The sequence below is a fragment of the Pistacia vera genome, unplaced genomic scaffold (genome assembly GCF_008641045.1).
Source record: "Pistacia vera cultivar Batoury unplaced genomic scaffold, PisVer_v2 Contig93, whole genome shotgun sequence".
Taxonomy (NCBI): Eukaryota; Viridiplantae; Streptophyta; class Magnoliopsida; order Sapindales; family Anacardiaceae; genus Pistacia; species Pistacia vera.
Window position 1 is genome coordinate 2,239,415 of NW_022196812.1, and position 19,349 is coordinate 2,258,763.

The window sequence follows — 19,349 nt, forward strand, 5'->3', positions numbered from 1 at the left end:
CAATATCTTGTAACTCATTTCTTTTATGATTATAATAAAAAAAAAAAAAATTTCCTTATCTATTTCTCCTGTATACTGTTAATGACAGAAGCATAGATAACTTATTCACTAAGAATGTTTATGGTTTCAACTTTCGAAGCTGCTTATCCATTGACAGCTTCTCCAACACTTAAAGAAGCATTGACCTTTAAGCTATAAATAGAGAATAAATGCTTAATTATGTTCACATATACTTTACCTGCAATCCTTTGCTCCTTTTAAGGCTAGTAATGCTTGATAATAACATGACGAGATAGATGCTTTGAAATGCAGCAATGTTTCCTCGTTTGTGTTTCACGTACCCAACTATAGCAACTGATGATGCGATCCTTCACCCTTCTGAATCAACAAAAAAAAAAAAAACAGCAATACTACACTTACCGATCAAGCTACCGATTTTTACATACCGATCCACCTGCCAAATTACCCAAATCTTAAAATTTAACTCAATTCACATGAATCAGTATGTCAAATCAGTAGTTTAATTGGTAACTTAAGCATTATTGAAAGAAAAAAAATGCCTGTATTGCTTAGTGTGAAGCTGTATACTATTTCCCATAACAAAAAAGGATATTTAAATCATCATTAAAATTTAGAAAATGTTGAAATACGTGTGGCACACTCGCCATAGATAATGACTAGTTGGACCATCCTAAGAGGTTGAGTAACACAGCTTACAAAACATGGAAGTTTCAGCAACACAACTATGGTACTTAAAGACGCAAACTTATGGCAGTAAACCTAAGTCTAGAAAATATCCACATCCATACTAAATATATCAACATTGAAGCACAACTCTTTTGGATGCTAAATCCTCACACACATTTTTCATTCTGTTCAGATCAGGAAAGGCAAAAGAATACCTATGGTGGATTCTAGATAGTCTCTCAATTGCAGCAGTTCATGGTGTTTTCCTGAGACCACGAAGAATAACAGCTTACAGCTTGGGCTATGCATCAAATTCCCATCTTCGCATAAATTTAGCTTCTATGGCCAAAGAGGTACAGTCTGCAAGTGACACGAAAACCATTAACAGAGATACTTATTTCACTTCAACCAATATATGAGAACAAAGCAGCGATGGTACCTGAAGTTCATTTAAATAGTTAATTCCTCTAACATCATCCATGAAACTTCAATACAATAAAACCATACAAGTCCTTGTAACTCACTGCTTAAAAGCAAATGGCTTCTAAGTCGTCTTAACAGGTAGCAAAGCCGCTTTCGAGACAAAGTTGCAGCATCAATTAATGAAACCACCTCTTAAACTTTTCTGATTTACTAACACCAGGTGTGGAACACTGTCCTTTCCCCTCCTCTCCCTGCTCCGTGTTTAGTGTTTGCAAAAGGAGATAGCCTGGACTGTACACAAAAGCAACCTCATATTCAATCATAAAAGAATAAAGAAATACTTCCATAGAGCCACTTTTACCCACCTTGGTAACCATCAGTTGCCAACAGGTGTGTTGGCCGTGAATCTAGATCCACCAGCCACTGGTCGGTTGTCCACCAAAGTAGATTTATTACTTTCAAATGCCAGAAAGAGGCTAAGATCTGAAAGATAAGCTGCAAATCTCTGCAACACAGTAGCAAAAACACTGATTTTTCAGACATGTCAACAATACAACATCAAGATAGACTAGCCACACCTAAGCTTCACTAACTACAGACAATCACAAGTTCCATTATCTCAAAACATCTTCAGAGGGGCTTATAAGGTGTAAGATAAATGCTTGTGCATAATAAACTAGCATTAGCATTCCATCTTAATCTAATTAGTCTCATATATTTGACAAGGAAGAGCGATAACATTTTCATGGCCCACACATAAGCAAACATCATAGAGATACAGATACACATCATCAGCTCTCTCTTATCAAAGTCTTCCCTAAACCTCCGCCCTTGACAGTAAGCAAAATTACCAGCTAACAAAAATACAGTAACTGAGAGTCAGAAGCCACATTTAAGCTTACACCTCATCTAAAGATTAAACCACCAGTTATTTCACTGAACAACAAATCTAAAATTTCATGATCACAGTTTTGTCAACAATTCAACATAAATGCACAAATCAACTTCTATTTGATATTCCACTCAAATTAGCTAACCAATTCATTTAACTTGATAAGGACCATTTCAAAAAGAACAAATTCACAATATAAATTTCATTTGAATTAAACAAGAAAACTTTGGTAATCAGCAAAACAAGTTAAAATCTTACCCAATTTGGAGACTTGTTAAAGGAACATACACATTATATCATTACTTTTCCCGCATTAGAGTTTCTCTTCACTCAACTCGCTACAAGCACTGCTTCGTAGTCCCAAAAACACACAAACACTAAAAAACTTGTATTAGTCTCCATTTTATAACAACAACGGAAATTAAATCGTTTAGCATGATATTTTATATTATATTATGCATTTCATTAATATATATACAGCCCTGTTTGTAAAACTTACATATAGAAGAGGAGAGGAGACCATGATAAAGAGAATTCCTGTGAAGGGGAAGAGAAGTACAAATTCACCGCCAAACTCATAAGCAAGAGGAAGTGTCCCCGATGGACAAACACGGCTTAATTGGAGGCCGGCAGGGGGAGATCACGGACAAGAAGAACCGAACACAGTGACGAAACAAAAAAAGACAAAACTAATACTAAGGCTAACACTTCTTGCCAAGGTCCAACTCAACAATAGATAAGAATAATCCCCTCTCTCTATTTTCTCTTCCCGTTCTTGCAATACGGGCAGAATGGAAATTGAAAAGGTTGCTTGGTTTGCCAGGGCTATGTGTGACGAAGGTGAGCGTTTAAACTTAAATCTTTAGTAGGATAGAAATGTAATCAGGTATTCGGATCTGATCTCCCTTGTTCCCGCCAGGAAGAAATCATTGGTTCGTTTGTTTGTCTTCGTCAGAAAAACAAGAGAGAGTTTTATAACAGGAATTCAAGAAAGAAGAGAGAGAAAGAGAGAGAGAGAGAGGAGAGCGCTAGTTATGTGAACTTGTGAAGAGGCAATGGGCGTGGAAGTAACCGCGAAGCCTAATTTCGACAAATCAATTGTGTTATTGATGTGCGATTGAATCAGAACGTAGCTGTTAATTAAGCCACTTTTACACCATCTGATTAAAGAAATCAAGAATTTCAGCGGTGATGTGATATGTTGGAGGTGTGTGATTCCAGCGCGTAGTTATACCAGCTTTATATTATTTTTTTTCAAGTAGGAACGTCACCTGTTCAAAGCCAAATATTTGTTTTGCATTAAGTAAGTGATAGCTAGAAACTCCATGTTCACTCTACATATAATCATCTCCCGTGCTCATTTTAATTACACACCTTTTCATTTAACAAGTTATGACCATTTTTCTATTTGTCGAGTAAACGACATTTTCCCACCTAAGGTTGGCGAATCTACAAGTTTTTAACCTCTGGTTCATAAATATAGATTCCCACTCTTCAATTAATGTTGTTCCTTTTTCTCAAAATAACTCTTACCTCAATTGCTATCAAATAACCTGTGGAGTCCCGGGCCAAGCCAAAAAACTTCCACTAGATTTCGCCGACCATTGGACCCCCTGACACACACCAGATCCCCTTATTCTCCTCACAGAAACCCTAACTTTTCACCCGATTGCACCTCGGAGAGGTGCTGGATTTGGCTGGAAAGGGGTGGAAAAATGCTAAACCTAAAGGAGAGGCACGGGGTGACGGTGCAATTGCAGTGCGATGTTGGGGTTTTGATGGGGGAAAGCCGAGGAATGCTATTGGTGGGGTCTAGGGGTGGTTTTCGTGCCGAGAGCTGTCGAAATTGATGAAACGCCGATTGAACAAAATGACGTGACGGCCACCATTGGGGAGTCAATAGACGGGGAGGTTAGGGGTTTGATAGTGGGGGTTGAGGGGATTGTTAATGTGGTGTCAGTAGGGGTTGATTTGTCGAAAATTGCCGAATAGCCTGAACTCGCCGTGGTGGGTTCGAGAAGTGAAGGGTTTATGTTGAATTTTGATATTTGAAATGACTATTTTACCTTTTAACTGTTACATTAAAAGGTTACCTGTTAATTTAGGGTTGGAATCTGTCAATTTTATGAAATTAGGGTGGGAACGGTAATTTGCCAACCATAGGGTGGGAACATGTCTTTTTCTCTTCTGTTTCATAAAATTTAAATACAATTTGAGAAAATATTGAAAAATAAAATCGGTAGCTGATAGAGAGATGTTGTTACAGTGTTTTAATGTGGTTTATGGGGAGTTGCGCGTGGTCCTATAGAACCCTTGTGGTATGCCTATCCTACAGCCTACGACCAGAAGAGATAAGGAATAGTAAAAGGGTTTCGTACATATGCGCTATTTTGTGCAGCTTCTTTACGGACGCCGCCGTCTACACCAGACTCGTTTCTCTTTGATCTCATCACTTGTTGTCTTTATTAGGGAAGCTGCTATTAGTCCACTCTGTCATGTTCCCCATCCCATATAATATTAAAATTGTAATCTATGATTCAGAAACTTTACTGTCAATCTATCCCGATCTCTAATGTTGAGATCAGCCAAGTTGCTGAAGCATTCACTCAATTAGATTCTGGCCCTTTAATTGAGTCATCCTACAATTGTAAATTTAACCTTGAATTTAAAAAATTTGGGGCAAAGAATTTTTTAAACACAACCCCTACTGTTGGCCTGCGGTCAACTGAACCAAACAGTGTTTTAATGCATTTTTGAGTTTTCAAATCCTATTAGACTTAATACGTGTGACCACTGTACTAAGACTTACATTACAAAATCTCAAAGAGTATATTTGGAAGCGTTTATATCATATAATATTTGATTACAGGAAATATTATATTAACGCGACATAAAACTCATCTTAAGATTACTGACATTGTAAAAAAGTTTGGTTGGTTTCGAATAAATTTAGAACTGTAAACTTTAAGAAAACAGTATCCCTTGCGGAAGATAAAAAACCACAGAATGATTCCTGCATTGACAAAAGTTGTTATTCTATCATTATATTAAACAGCAAGATATGGAAGAGAAGTTTGTAAGAATAAAGTAAGTTTTTAAGAAAACCTAGAGTAATTAAAGTTCTGATTACGTAGTTGAATAAAAGGACATCAAGCATAATTATCTTTCAACTCAATTTCAAATTGACACTAAATCCCTAAGACAATGACCAACCTCTTTGTATTTGCGGAATCCTTCTGCAATTAATCTTAGCAAATAAATTCAAGTAAATCACATCTGTTGCCAAGTATGAACTCATACCAAAAAATAAATGCTAGATGAACAAAAAGATATTCAAGCAGGTGTTTGCACCCAACAAAAACAACTTCGAAGCAGAATGACATAAAGCAAAGTAAAAACACAATACCTGAGACGATGTCTATTGCAGGCCATGAAGAATGCAACAAAACCATTTAATATGCTTCTGACAGCACGAAAAACCTGGAAAGATTTTGGTGAAGTTTGAGAACCATTCGCATAACAAAGTCATACTAATCACCATAAGCAATTATGAAAAATCTTCAAACCTGGGAGAATAGGTCATTCCAAAGTGAACGCCACATGGAAACTTCATATGCGTTCACCGTTGCCTCCGAAGCTGAAGCAAACTGGAATATGCTACTTACAGCCCCCCATATATTTCCAAGCAATTCAGATATGCCGGCAAAAATGAAAGCCACAAAACTAGCTAGTGCAAGGACCAGGCGAATCGGGGCATAGAGTATTTCCCAAAGCATCCAAAATATTGGATATAGAACAGAATTTGCTGAAACACAGAGCAATCCAAATTTGACACAGTTAATACAAGATCTCAAAGATCACTACATCAAATAAAGCGAATGCTCATAAAATGAACAACCAAAGCAGCCCAATCTATTGTGAGCATCATCTAGTGTAGCTGATAAAGGCATAAGTAGTTGTACAAAGGGTTTTGATTTTTAGTTCCACTTCCACAAAGATTGGAGATTGGATTAGAGTTCTGGTTTTTGATGTAAGGGTAAAAGAAACCAGAAAAGCATAAAGAAAGCAACGTAGTTGATACCTACCGAGTTTCCAAATGAATGAGATGATTAACCAAATAGGCAACAATACAATCTCCATCAGGTCCCCAATTAGACTGCAAGAAGAGCCTATTAAAACCCAAAGAACCGAACAAGAACTCTCCACCACTTGAACAAGTGTATTCCACACTGGGAGAAGGAAGCTTAAAACCTCCATAAGAGGTTCCGCCATTGGTAATGTAACAACTGAAAAAAAAGACCGAATGGTACGTGTAATTGCCAAAAACCATTGAACAGCCTTCTGAAAGTTGTGCAAAAATAGCATTGTCCCTAAGTATTTAATTCTTGATACCATCTCCCAAGTTTCTATCCAATCCAAAAGAGGGCCACACAAACGCGAAGCAGTAGCTTTCAGAACAGGGACATTTTTGTATAAATCATAAAAACCTATTAGAACAGTGACAACTGAGATCAGCACATATAAAGCTCGAACAAGAGGGCACATCCAGGGGCGATAGAGATGGCAAAATCCTGGATATGATTGGAGGAATATTACCCAAGATGGAAGTCCAGCCTCTAGTAGAGTAAGTAAACGGAGATCAGACATTATGATTTTCCTTAATTTAAATGGGAGGTCACAGTCATTGAACCTAAATAAAATCAGAACATCACGGTACTCGGTAGCTTTGGCTGCAATATCAGAATCAATACAAGTCCCAGAGTTGCATAACAAGTCTTCAATTTCAAATCCATCACCATTGCACTTCATTACTTTTCTTCTCTTAAAAGGTCCAGTTTGGGGAGGAGTGTGTGGCGCATTTGTTCTACTTTCTGTAGTCCCAGCGTATGCACTAAACCTGCTAGCAATGCACTGGAGAGAAGTATTTTCACCACACTGGTTATTACGGCAAATGTTTTCATCATCACCTTTTGGGGTAGCCCTCGAGAATTCTTCTTCAGCATCATAGAAGATCTCTCCTAACAAAGTTAAAAAAAAAAAATGAGATATTGTTAGTAAAGCTCCTTTATATGTAAGCTAATGTTTTCATGACAACATCAAATGTTCACACCATATTTACTTCTTTAGTGTGGAAGAAAATGTACAACAATGATTTTTAAGGCAAAAATGCACAAACTTTGATGAAGGAAAAATCTTGCTCTATGGTTGGTAAAATTTATAATGCAATATAAATATCATAGAGAATGCAAGACCAGCTGTAAGAATACACCTATAATAAGATAATCATTATACTATCAGAGGAACAGGCAGGTATTGCCGGACAGACCATGAGTGGCAGTAAGCAGAGGAATTTTTATGAGAAATACAGATGCAAGACAGACTTCTATTCAACATAGATGCTGCAACTGACCTAGTTTTGACCATCCTAGAGGTTTGAGTAACACAGCTTACAAAACATGGAAGTTTCAGCAACACAACTATGGTACTTAAAAAAGCAAACTTATGGCGGTAAACCTAAGTCTAGAAAATATCCACATCCATACTAATAATATATCAACATTGAAGCACAAACTCTTTTATGGATGCTAAATCCTCAACACAATTTTTCATTCTGTTCAGATAAGGAAAGGGCAAAAGAATACCTATGGTGGATTCTAGATAGTCTCTCAATTGCAGCAGTTCATGGTGTTTTCCTGAGAACCACGAAGATATACAGCTTACAGCTTGGGCTATGCTATCAAATTCCCATCTTCGCATAAATTTAGCTTCTATGGCCAAAGAGGTATCAGTCTGCACATGACACAAAAACCATTAAACAGAGATACTTATTTCACTTCAACCAATATATGGAGAACAAAGCAGCGATGGTACCTGAAGTTCATTTAAATAGTTAATTCCTCTAACATCAGTCCATGAAACTTCAAATACAATAAAACCATACAAGGTCCTATGTAACTCACTGCTTAAAAGCAAATGGCTTCTAAGCGTCTTAACAGGTAGCAAAGCCCGCTTTCGAGACAAAGTTGCAGCATCAATTAAAGAAAACCACCTCTTAAACTTTTCTGATTTACTAACACCAGGTGTGGAACAACTGTCCTTTCCCTCCTCCCTCTGCCTCCGTGATTTAGTGTTTGCAAAAGGAGATAGCCTGGACTGTACACAAAAGCAACCTCATTATTCAATCATAAAAAAATAAAGAAAATATCTTGCCATGAAGAGCCACTTTTACCAACCTTGGTAACCATCAGTTGCCACAGGTGTGTTGGCCGTGAATCTAGATCCACCAGCCATGGTCGGTTGTCCACCAAAATGTAGATTTTATTACTTTCAAATGCCAGAAAGAGGCTAAGATCTGAAAGATAAGACTGCAAATCTCTGCAAACAAGTAGCAAAGAACACATGATTTTTCAGACATGTCAACAATACAATATCATAGATAAGACTAGCCACACCTAAGCTTCACTAATACAAGACAATCACAAGTTTCACATATCTCAAAAACATCTTCAGAGTGGCTTATAAGGGTGTAAGATAAATGCTTGTGCATAAATAAACTAGCCNAGAAAATGTTGAAATACGTGTGGCACACTCGCCATAGATAATTAGGTCGCTTATATTGCATTCAAAGCAAAGTTTTTATTACCTAACTTCCACTTATAGTTCAGGAATCAAGGTTCGTTTTCAAGAAGGTGGTGAGAACAGGAGATTTGTATAAAGGGATCTGGATCAGGTGGTGAAAATTACGGGTGGGCCGGGTAATACCTGCGGGTGCCCGCAGGTACCCGTACTTTAACTTAAACCCAAAACCATTTATCACTCCCGCAACCAGCAGCTCTCAATCTCTCTCTCACGCTCAGCTCTCAATCTCTCTCCCGCAGCTCTCCATCTCCCTCACGCTCAGCTCTCAATCTCTCTCACGCAGCTGTTCATCTCTCTCACGCTCAACTCGTCTTCTCTCTCATGGTCACGGCGCAGCTTTCAATCTCCTTGTCTTTCTTCAACTCTCAGTTTAACTTGAATGTTTATGGACTCTAGACTCTTGGCACGAGGTCATAAATTTTAGTAATAATTATTTCTTGGAGTAGGGTTAATAATATATTACTATTTTAATACAAGGCTGTCGTGGTCATAAATGAGTTTTCCTCCTACTTCATCCCTCTCACAGCGGCAACTTTAGCAGTTGCACTAATCTCTGCCATCTTCTTCCTCAGATTCCATGCCAAAAAATCGCCTTAAAGACTAAAAAATATCACGCCACCTCTCCCCTGAACAAGTACTTAATTATTACAGGCTCTTTGACTTAACGATGGACCTTTCAGGCAAATATAAAACCTATATATTGTCCTCGTTTCATATAATTTTTTTGCCGCTCATTTTCAAACCCGTGAAATTTTTTTTTATTCGTAAACCCGTACCTGTTTTATCAGTTACCCGTAATTGCCCTGTCTGTACCCACCTGACCCGCCCGTTTGCCACGTCTACCTAACTTCCACTTATCGTTCAGGGATCAAGGTTCGTTTTCAAGAAGGTGGTGAGAACAGGAGATGTATAAAGGAGTCTGGATCAAGTAGCCATAGTCATAACCCATTACAAGGCCCATACACAACTAATTAATAAACATAACTCAACAGACATACTAATCGTCCTGGTCGCTCTTTTTGGGCTTGCGATACGTTTCTTCGTAATGTTTGAACATCAAAGCGCCGGTGCCGGCTAGCTTATTGATATTAGGTACGTTGTAGTTCTGAGCAACGTAGATGCCGAAGACTGTGCCCACCATGAAGTTGAAGCAGCTCCTGACTATACCCATAGTTAGCAAGTTAATCGCTGAGTGAATTTCAGCTCGTAAGGAGGTTTTGGGTCAGATTTAAGTTTTCTGTTCGTGTTGCCCACGCTTTCTTTGTTTTTATTTTACTGCAACTTCACTGACGACACGGCCTTGGGCTATAAGGAAGCGATTCACCATTCGTCAATAAACTTTGTGGGTCCCGATTTAAGTTTTAAGTTCTTACTTTACAATAATACTTTAGAAACTAACAAATTTTGCTAACAAGTGTACTAACCTAAAATATAGTACGGATATCATACGTATAATATGGATACCATATATAATTTTAACAAAGGTTAGTAAGATGGTTAGTATAATCCGTGAGTACACATAGCATTACCCCTTACTAGAATTTATCACAAATTTATTTTTAAATTGTAAATTATGATTTCCATAGGTTTCACAAAAGAGTAAACGACATTATCCCACCCAAGGTTTGGCAAATCTGTAGGTTCCCACCCCTGGTTTCATAAATTGTAGATTCTCACTCATAAATTAACACCATTACTTTTCTCTCAAAATAACTCCCACATCTCAAATTTCTCTGAAACAAAACCCAGAGGAGATCCTAGCCAAGCCAAAAATTCGGTCTGATTCTGGCACCATTGGACCTCCCCGACACCACCATCAACATCTCTTTATCCTCCTCACCAAAACCCCTAACTTTTTCATCCGATTACAACTCAGCGAGGTATCGAAATTTGGCTGGAAAGGCGCGACAAAATGCGAAAACCTAAGGGAGAGGCGGCAGCAATCAGCGATGTTGGAGATTTTGGTGGGGGGAAGTTGGTGATGCTATTGATGGTGTTGGGGGTGGTTTTAGGTGCCGGGACCTACTGGAATTTGGATGAAATGTCGACTGAAACTAAGAGCAACGACCGACGATTGGGGGGTTCAATCAGGCGGGGAGGTTAGAGGTTTTGATGTGGGGGTTGAGGGGATTGTAATGGTGGTGTCGGGAGGGGTCGACTACGTTGGAAACAGGCCGAAATAGCCTGAATCACCGATGTGGTGAATTTGAGAAGTGAAGGGTTATTTTGAAATGACCATTTTACCATTTTAACTATTAGATTAAACAATTTTCTGTTAATTTAAGAGTGAGAATCTACAATTTATGAAACCAAGGGTGGGAACTTGCAGATTCGCCAAACCTTGGGTGGGAAAATGTCATTTACTCTTCACAAAATTATAATAAACACCTGCTAGTTTCATTAATACATATCTAGTGCCTATTTTTAACGGGATGTTAGATGAATCTGTTAGTAAATGTCTCAGATGGTTTAAATGTCCATTCTACCCCTAAAGAATCTATAGTTAAATTGAATTGACTTTTGTATCCTTCTTATAAAGTTAATTACCATAAAACCCTTTATCAACAAAATTTCAATCACCTAAAAAAGAGTATCCCTCTTATTAGGCAAAATATCAATATCACTCAGGTAAAGTATTAAAAAGACCCAATCAAGCGAGATTAATATCATTATACCCTATTTGAGTGATTGGACTTGAGCAACTTGAGTTTCTACAATTTTTCTTGAAATTAGTTTTTTTGATTCAAGTGTTAGAAAGTGATTTTTTTTTTTTTTCTGTTTTCCCCTAAATATGCAATATTTCACTTATATTAAACACATATGAGCTAATATCACCCTAAATATATACAAAAGTTGCAAAAAATAAAATAAAATGCATAAATCTAAAAACATTAAGGAGAAGAAATAAAAGAAAATAGGAGAAAGAAAGAAGTGAAATGAATTGAAGAAGCGCAAAATCGTCCCGAATTTGCATCAAATGTCTTACTTAAAAGACAATTAGAGATGGGTGCCTCTTAGTTTGTTTCTTAAAATAAAGTCAATAAGTAATTATTTCTATAGATTATATGAAAAATATTAATACAACCCTATTCAAAAGGTCCACTCAAGTGAGGTTAATATCATTATACTCCACCCGGGTGATTGGACTCAAGCTACTGTACTCAAACGGCTCAAGTGACCTGACTCGATCAACTTGACTTTATTCATATTTTTCGAGTTTGTTCATTATTTTTCCAAAAAAGTGAATTTTTAAACCAATTTGAATTAACACATTTTTTTTTTTTTATATACTAAACATATTTTTGACATTTTGTATATCTTTTTAACACTAAATTCTTGCAAAAATTCAACCCAAAAGCCCTAATATTCTACATTTCAATATTAAATCAACAACTATTTTCATTTTCATGGAAGTAATGGTGTTTATGTAATTAAGTGTAACGGACAGAGGTAGGAGTGTCTATAAATCTAATGAGAGGTCTCGTATACAAAGCCATTTTGAAGTTGGTTATTTTTTAATTTGACATTTTAAAAGGGCCAATTAAGTAAATTTCCCTATTAATAAGTTGAACAAGAATTGACTGCTTTACATACTCAGCAAATTCCCCAAACCCTATGCCTTTCTATCAATATTTTAGTTAAATACCAAAATGCACTTAAAATCCTAGTTAGTAAATACGGGTATGGCAAAAAAAAGGTACGGAAATTTTACGGGTATAATACGGCAAATGGTGAAAAATACGTTTATAAAAATTCGGCCATAAAATTTGGGTACGGAAAAAATACGATACGGGTATATACGAGTTTAATACGGTGCATTGTCAATAATACGTTTTGAAAAATACGGCAATATCAATCTTAGTTTTAATACTTTTATGGATTACCTGGTTAAATAAGCTTATTCTTTATGTTAAATAACCTTAAATAAGGTTAAATAATAATTATTATAAAAAATAACTGATATTCAAATTGTAGGTTTTAGACTCAAACACAATATTTAGCCAATGATTCTTTACTAATTTAAAACTTGATAAGTTTGATATTAAATGCAATCAATTTTAACTTCCCATTAATCCATTAAATTATATTAAATCAATAACTAAAATTTTGTATCACAAATCTATATAAAATATTAGTGTTACAATACCCATAATATATGACTTTAATTGTTTGTCATTTATTTATTTATTTTGATTCAATAAAAGTTAAGACTACTGGATTACTAGGTTGAATATCAGTTATTCTTTATAATAATGATTATTTAACCTTGTTTAAGGTTATTTAACATAAAGAATAAGATTATTTTAATATCATTAATTCAATCTAAATCCCCTTTTCCAATCTCTTCCCTTCTAAAAGAAGACAATATAATAATATTTTTATAATAATTATTATTAGGAAACCCATATAATTTTTGTTGGGTTAATTAGTATTTTATTTCGATTTTATAATCCCATGTTACTATACTCACATATTACTTTGCGATTCTGAATTTGGACAAAATAATTATATCTTGTCCCATTCCATTCTTCTTCTAACGGCTATTTAATTTCCACTGGTTTTTATTTCTTCTTCCCCATCAAAACGACGTCGTTTCAATCAGCTCCATTTTTTTTCAATCATTCGCGAATAATTCACGTATAATTTGCGAATAATTCGGAATTATACGGATATCCAAAAAATTCGCGAATAATTCGGCACCCATTTAAAAAGTACGTAAATACGTGTTTTATACGCGAATTATACGACTGGCCGTATAATTCGCGTATAAAACGTGTATTTACTAACTAGGCTTAAAACTAACCTTCCAATACTCAAACAAGAATAATATTATACTTACAAACTTTTAATACAATCTCTCTCATACAAACTGATGTGGCAACTTTGCATGTTTGCCATGTAATTTCTTTTAATTATTTAATTTAAAATCATTCAATCATCTTTTGCAACATCAATTGTACGAAAAAGTTTGTATAAAAAGTTTATAAGTTTAGTATTACTCCTCAAACAAATACAAACCATTTTATTCCTTTCATTCTTTTTCACAGATAACACCATAACCACCATATTCCTTCACAAAAACTAAAGAGTATTACACACTTAATCGAGTTAAGATCATCGATTTGTCATAAGGATACTTTTTAGTGTTTTTTTTTTTTTTTTATATCATTATTTGTGCTTGTAAAATGAATTTAAATTATGTGGTCATATTTGAAACGTGTCTATTAGTGGAATGATGCTTGTAATTTTATATCATAGAGTCAATTATGATGGTAACAAATGAGAGTAAATGGGATGAACACTAAACGCCCATAGAATTTCTTATCACGATCCCTTCACGAGAAAATACCCAGTTCGTGTGGTGGATCACATGAAGTGGATCATACAATTCTGAAGATCCACTTTGTGTGATCCGCCATGCAAATTGGGTAATTTCATGTGAAAGTGGCAATTTTAATCATGTTTGAACTTTAATTTTGCATTCTATCATTCATAGGGCTTTTAATGTGTTTTCTATTAATCATAGGATTACTTAAAATGGATAATTTGGTTGAATTGGTTCCTGTAAATGATTTATCACTTTTGATGTAATTTAATAAAAGCACAAACAAGACTATAATTATAATATGTCAATGCCGAATAAATTGGACAAAATAAGTAGAAGATTCAAACACAAGATTTATAATGGTTCGACGCTCCAAGGCCTACGTCCACTCCTTCGAGAATCCACCTTGAAAAATTTTCCAATATCACACTTAATCTTCAACCAAGACTAAGATTTTTCTTCACACAAGTTGGCTTCCAAGGTGCAACCAAACCATTACACAAGTGTTACCTCAAACACGTCAACCCAATTGACTTTAAGGTGTCAATTAAACCTCTCTCTCAAATCAACAACACAAGAGTGTACATGATAGGATAGTGTTTCTGTTTTATATGAGGAAACAAAACCTCCAAGAAAAATGAGAATTCAGAGTTTAGAGAGAAGAAAACTTTTATCGATTATATTGCCCGTCAAACCCTAATTGTTTTAGGCTTTATATAGCCTTACACATTATTCTAATCCTAGAAGGACTCTAATTGCCTAATTCAAAAGGTATTCTAATTATTCTCATTAGATAATAGCATAATTATAAAAGGACTTAGCCCAATTATCCTAATTCTATCCTAATAATCCTAACATTTCCTCCCCTTTGGCTCAACCTTGTCCGTAAGGTTGCAAGATATTGCACTAGCAACTATCTTAGTTCATCCTCTCCATACGACTCCTTTATTGTCGGTAGGGGAACCTCAATGTCATCCTTTGCCACCATCAAGAGAAAGAACTTAGCCTTGTAGCGATGCCTAGGTTGAAAGTGCTCATCGCAATTATATCATAAACCCTTGTCGCGCTGTTCTTGCATTTGTGCTGGCATGAGTCTCTTAACAGGCAGGGACCTCGTTTGGTTTAGAGTTGGCAAGAGGGCCGACATGCTGAAGAAATATTAGGAGGTGATTAATTAGGATCCCAAGATATAGGGTTGACAAATTGTAGGTATATGTGTAGATCTTGCAACTTGTCCTCCTATAAGCAGGCAAAACTCATAGTGTGGTTGAGGGTGTGAGGTCGGAAGGATTGCACCTCCCTTCAGATTTTTGAATTGAGCCATGATATGAAGTAGCTCAGAAGGAATGTACTTAGAAGGCCTAAAACTCGATTAGAGAGTTCCTCAAATTTTGTTTGATAAGCGATTATGGAACTTGCCTGAGTAAGTTTGGCCAACTGCCCTTGGTAATCCACAAATTCTGAAGACCCAAAACGAACATCTAAATCTTGCAGGAAAGAATGCCATGAACGAATTTGCTCGTAGCGATACCATGAGAGAGTGGGCCCATTAATGTGGAAGGAAGAGATTGTCAACCTTTGCTCGGTAAGGGTATTATGATAATCAAAGAATTGCTCGGCTTTAAACCTCCAGCTGTGCGGATCCATGCCATCAAAGCATGGCATCTCCAATTTGAAAGGCTTAAAAGGTGGGGCAGACCTAGAAAAATGCAAACTCGAGCCGAGTAGGGGAGTGCCATCGCCACTCTCATACTTGTCCCCCATGGACTCCTTCTACTATCGTTCTTGTTCTAGCTTGGCGTCAATGACAGTTAATTTTAGTGCAGTAGCCTTTAAAAGACCCTCAAAGGAGTCAAGCTTAGCCCCTTGAAGGTCTAGCTTGGTTCCCTATTAAGAGACATGTTTATCTAGAGCCTTTAGGCGGGAAGGGTCAGCCATGGAAAGGGAACGAGAGCACCAATTGATTGGACAATGTTTCTGTTTTATATGAGGAAACAGAACCTCAAAAACGAATGAGAATTCAGAGTTTAAGAGAAGAGAGCTTTTATTGATTATTGCCTACCAAACCCTAATTGTTTTACGCTTTATATAGCCTTACACATTATTGTAATCCTAGAAGGACTCTAATTGCCTAATTCAAAAGATATTCTAATTATTTTCATTAGATAATAGCATAATTATAAAAGAACTTAGCCCAATTATCCTAATTCTATCCTAATAATCGTAACAATACCACAGTCTCAACAAATCAATACAAAGAATGATTATATAAGCGAAAAACTCTCCCACAAAGTGGATACACAAATTTAAAGTTCACTCACGATCCAATCTATAATAATTCAAGTTTACATTGTAGCAATGGTATAAATAAAATGATTAATCACAAGTTGAAAGCTCACAAATGTATTAAAAGGTTTCTTGAATGATATATGCAAGTTAGAGGATGTAGAGAACCATAAAAAATGCATCCAAGTTGGGTTTATATAGAAAAACCCAAAAATTAGTCGTTGCTAGCCATTTAGAAATAAGAAAATTCAAATTTTCTTGTCCAGACAGCTAGCGTTTGGAGAGCAAGAGCTCTAGGGTCCAGAAAGATGGTCACACAACTAGCCACGACCTTTACATTCAGTCCATAAACTTTTTGAAATATTGCAATTTAACCCAATTCTAAAGTTTAAAAGTTTGCAGTTTAACATTTTTCTAGAATTTTAAATAATGGTCTAATTTGATATTTTTGAGCTTTCAACAAGTGTTTAGCAAATTTATCATAACTCTAAGCTTACAAAGCATATCATAAAATCAAGAAATTTCCTAACTAAGGTCCTTACAAGATTGTCTTCATGCTTGTCATTTTTATTTTTTTCCAATGTAGTTAGTTCCTGTACTTAGAAAAGGATTTTCCTTGCAAGATAAAGACAAGCTCAAGAAAAGAGTTAGTAGCTCAATGTTATGGGACAATATTATTTTGTTATCATTGAAATAAGAGCATGAGGACTCTTTGATTCAACAACTACAATATCATGACAATGAATATAATAGAGTCATTCACTCATTAGTTTGATACGTTTGTGGTTTGTCGATTACTAAGCTTGCTTAATGCAACTGGAGCACTCTTCAGAATCATTTTATGATAGACAAATGAAAGTAGGTAACAATCCCAGTTTTACTTAACTTATTTTGATAATTTAAAAATTTTAGTGTCAATTTAATTGATTTTGGTTGTGTATTTTTGGGATAGGATAAGCAACTGACCACATGGATAATAGCAAAGGCCGGTAGTCATGCATAACCATTAATAATATATATGCTTTTGTCCATGAGGTTCGAGATCACAAGAAGAACAAATCGTTGATCTCCAACAATGAACATGTGTACATGCAAGAAATTCTAGTTGTCATAACACCGTTTGCATAGTTGGGGCAATTGCGTTGTTCTTGCAACTTTCATACTACTACAAATGAGTTCATTCGTATTACATAATAGAGACACTCCTTGTAGTATATAGTGAATCAATATATCTACTTGAAGATCATACTAATTGGATTCGTGCTAAAGATATAAGAATTATCATACATCCTTTTATCTAAGTACAAAGAATATTAACTCACTCACTAAATGTAATAAGAAGCTAATTAACTACAGTTAACATAACTAATACTTATAACTGTTACAACTGAATTGACAGTTGGAGAGTACTCATATCTTCAGTACGCTCCCTTAAGTCGGTGAGTGATAAAGATTGAACACTCCCGACTTGGACAAAAGATAGTGATGCAACTGACTACTAAGAGCCTTCATAAGAATGTTTGCACATTGCTCACTAGTAGGAATATACATTGCTTTAATGAGACCAGCTTGAATCCTTTCCCAAACTATTTGACAATCTATGTCAATATGCTTAGTATGCTCATGAAACATAAGATTAGATGCTATATGCAAAGCAGACTAATTATCACAAAATAAAGAAACAGGAGATGAAATTAGAAAGCCAAGATCAGAAAAAAAAAATTGAACTAGCCAGATAATTTCACATACTGTGGAAGCCATCGCCCTGTACTTAGCTTTAGCAGATGATCTAGATATGGTAACCTGCCTCTTAGATTTCCAAGATAGAAGTGCATCACCCAAAAACACACAAAATCCAATAATTGAACGTCTAGTGAGTAGGCAAGAAGCCCAATTAGAATCATAATAGGCATTGAGCTGCATAGAATTGTTAAAAGGGAAAAATAATCCCAAACTAGGAGCACTCTTGATATACTTGAAAAATTTAAGGCAACTTGCATATGTGATACTTTAGGATCATGCATGAATTGACTCAAAAGATTAACTGAATAACTCAAATATGGCCGAGTCATATAGAGATAAAGAAGCTTGCCTATGAGCTATTAAATGATAGTAAGGTCGAGTAAAAGAGTATCACTTATAATATTGAACTGTTTATCATATTCTGGTGAAGTAAATTTCACATGTTGATCTAGAGGGATGATAGTAGGTCGAGAACCAGATAAACCTGTAGTAAATATCAATTCAAGAGCATATTTTCTTTAGGAGATTGCAATTCCCTTAGCAAACTTATCCACTTCCAAGCCTAGAAAATATCTTAACAACCCTAAGTGTTTAAGTTTGAAATGTGAACGAAGAAATTGTTTAGTCTGTGCAATCAGATATGAATCACTCCTAGTGTAACGCCCCACTTGAGATACGTAGCCATTGTTTATGGTATGGCCTAAAGGGTTACTGAATTGCTCCTAAATGAGTTTGTATATTGTTCATGCTGTTTGGTTGGCCCTTGGTTGAGTTTATGTTTTGGGTTTGGTTGAGTGTTTACCATAGAATTGATCAAGACTTGGCATGTTTTGGGTTTGGTTGGTTGGCATTGTGTTTGGCGGTGTCGATTCTAGAATGTTTCGCCGGGGCGACGAAAAGTTTTTCGCCACGGCGGCAAGACGGCAGAAAAGTTTCTTGAGGTTTCTAGAGAATTCTCCATAGGGGTAAAATGACCTTTCTACCCCTAATTAGCAGGAAAAGTGGGGAGTAAAATGTAAGGAAATTTCATGGAGAATAGTGTAAAATGGGGGTGAGTTTGTAAAGAATTAAAGGATAAAGGTGGAATTTTCAAGAAAGAGTAAGGGCAAAATGGGAAAGAGTGTATATTATATGAGTTAATAAGGGTTGAGTTCTCTAAACCCCTTCATTTCACCCATTTCCACCGCCTCTTCATCCCTCATTTTCTTTCAATTTCTCACTCAATTTTCCAAGGGATTTTTGAGAGTTTTGAGTTGGAATTTGACAAAGAAGTGATCCTAAGCAAGAAGAGGTAAGAATCCCTACTCTAGATATGAGTTTTATTTATGTAAGGGTTAAGTTCTTACTAAGTTT

The 19,349-nt window shown here is 35.8% G+C and overlaps 2 protein-coding genes across 2 annotated transcripts; both read right to left on the reverse strand.

Moving 5' to 3' along the window:
- Positions 1-4,953: 4,953 nt before the first annotated feature.
- Positions 4,954-8,372, reverse strand: LOC116120227. The gene is made up of 7 exons (XM_031406169.1): positions 8,236-8,372; positions 7,874-8,155; positions 7,645-7,792; positions 6,088-7,020; positions 5,569-5,807; positions 5,409-5,482; positions 4,954-5,015 (listed from the first exon to the last, which is right to left on the reverse strand). Exons 1-7 carry the CDS (start codon positions 8,245-8,247, stop codon positions 4,967-4,969), a joined length of 1,737 nt encoding a protein of 578 aa, XP_031262029.1. The 5' UTR covers positions 8,248-8,372; the 3' UTR covers positions 4,954-4,966.
- A 1,250-nt stretch (positions 8,373-9,622) lies between these two features.
- On the reverse strand, positions 9,623-9,812 carry LOC116120234. The gene has a single exon (XM_031406177.1). The coding sequence runs from the start codon at positions 9,810-9,812 to the stop codon at positions 9,639-9,641; it is 174 nt and encodes a 57-aa protein (XP_031262037.1). The 3' UTR covers positions 9,623-9,638.
- Between the last annotated feature and the right edge of the window lie 9,537 nt (positions 9,813-19,349).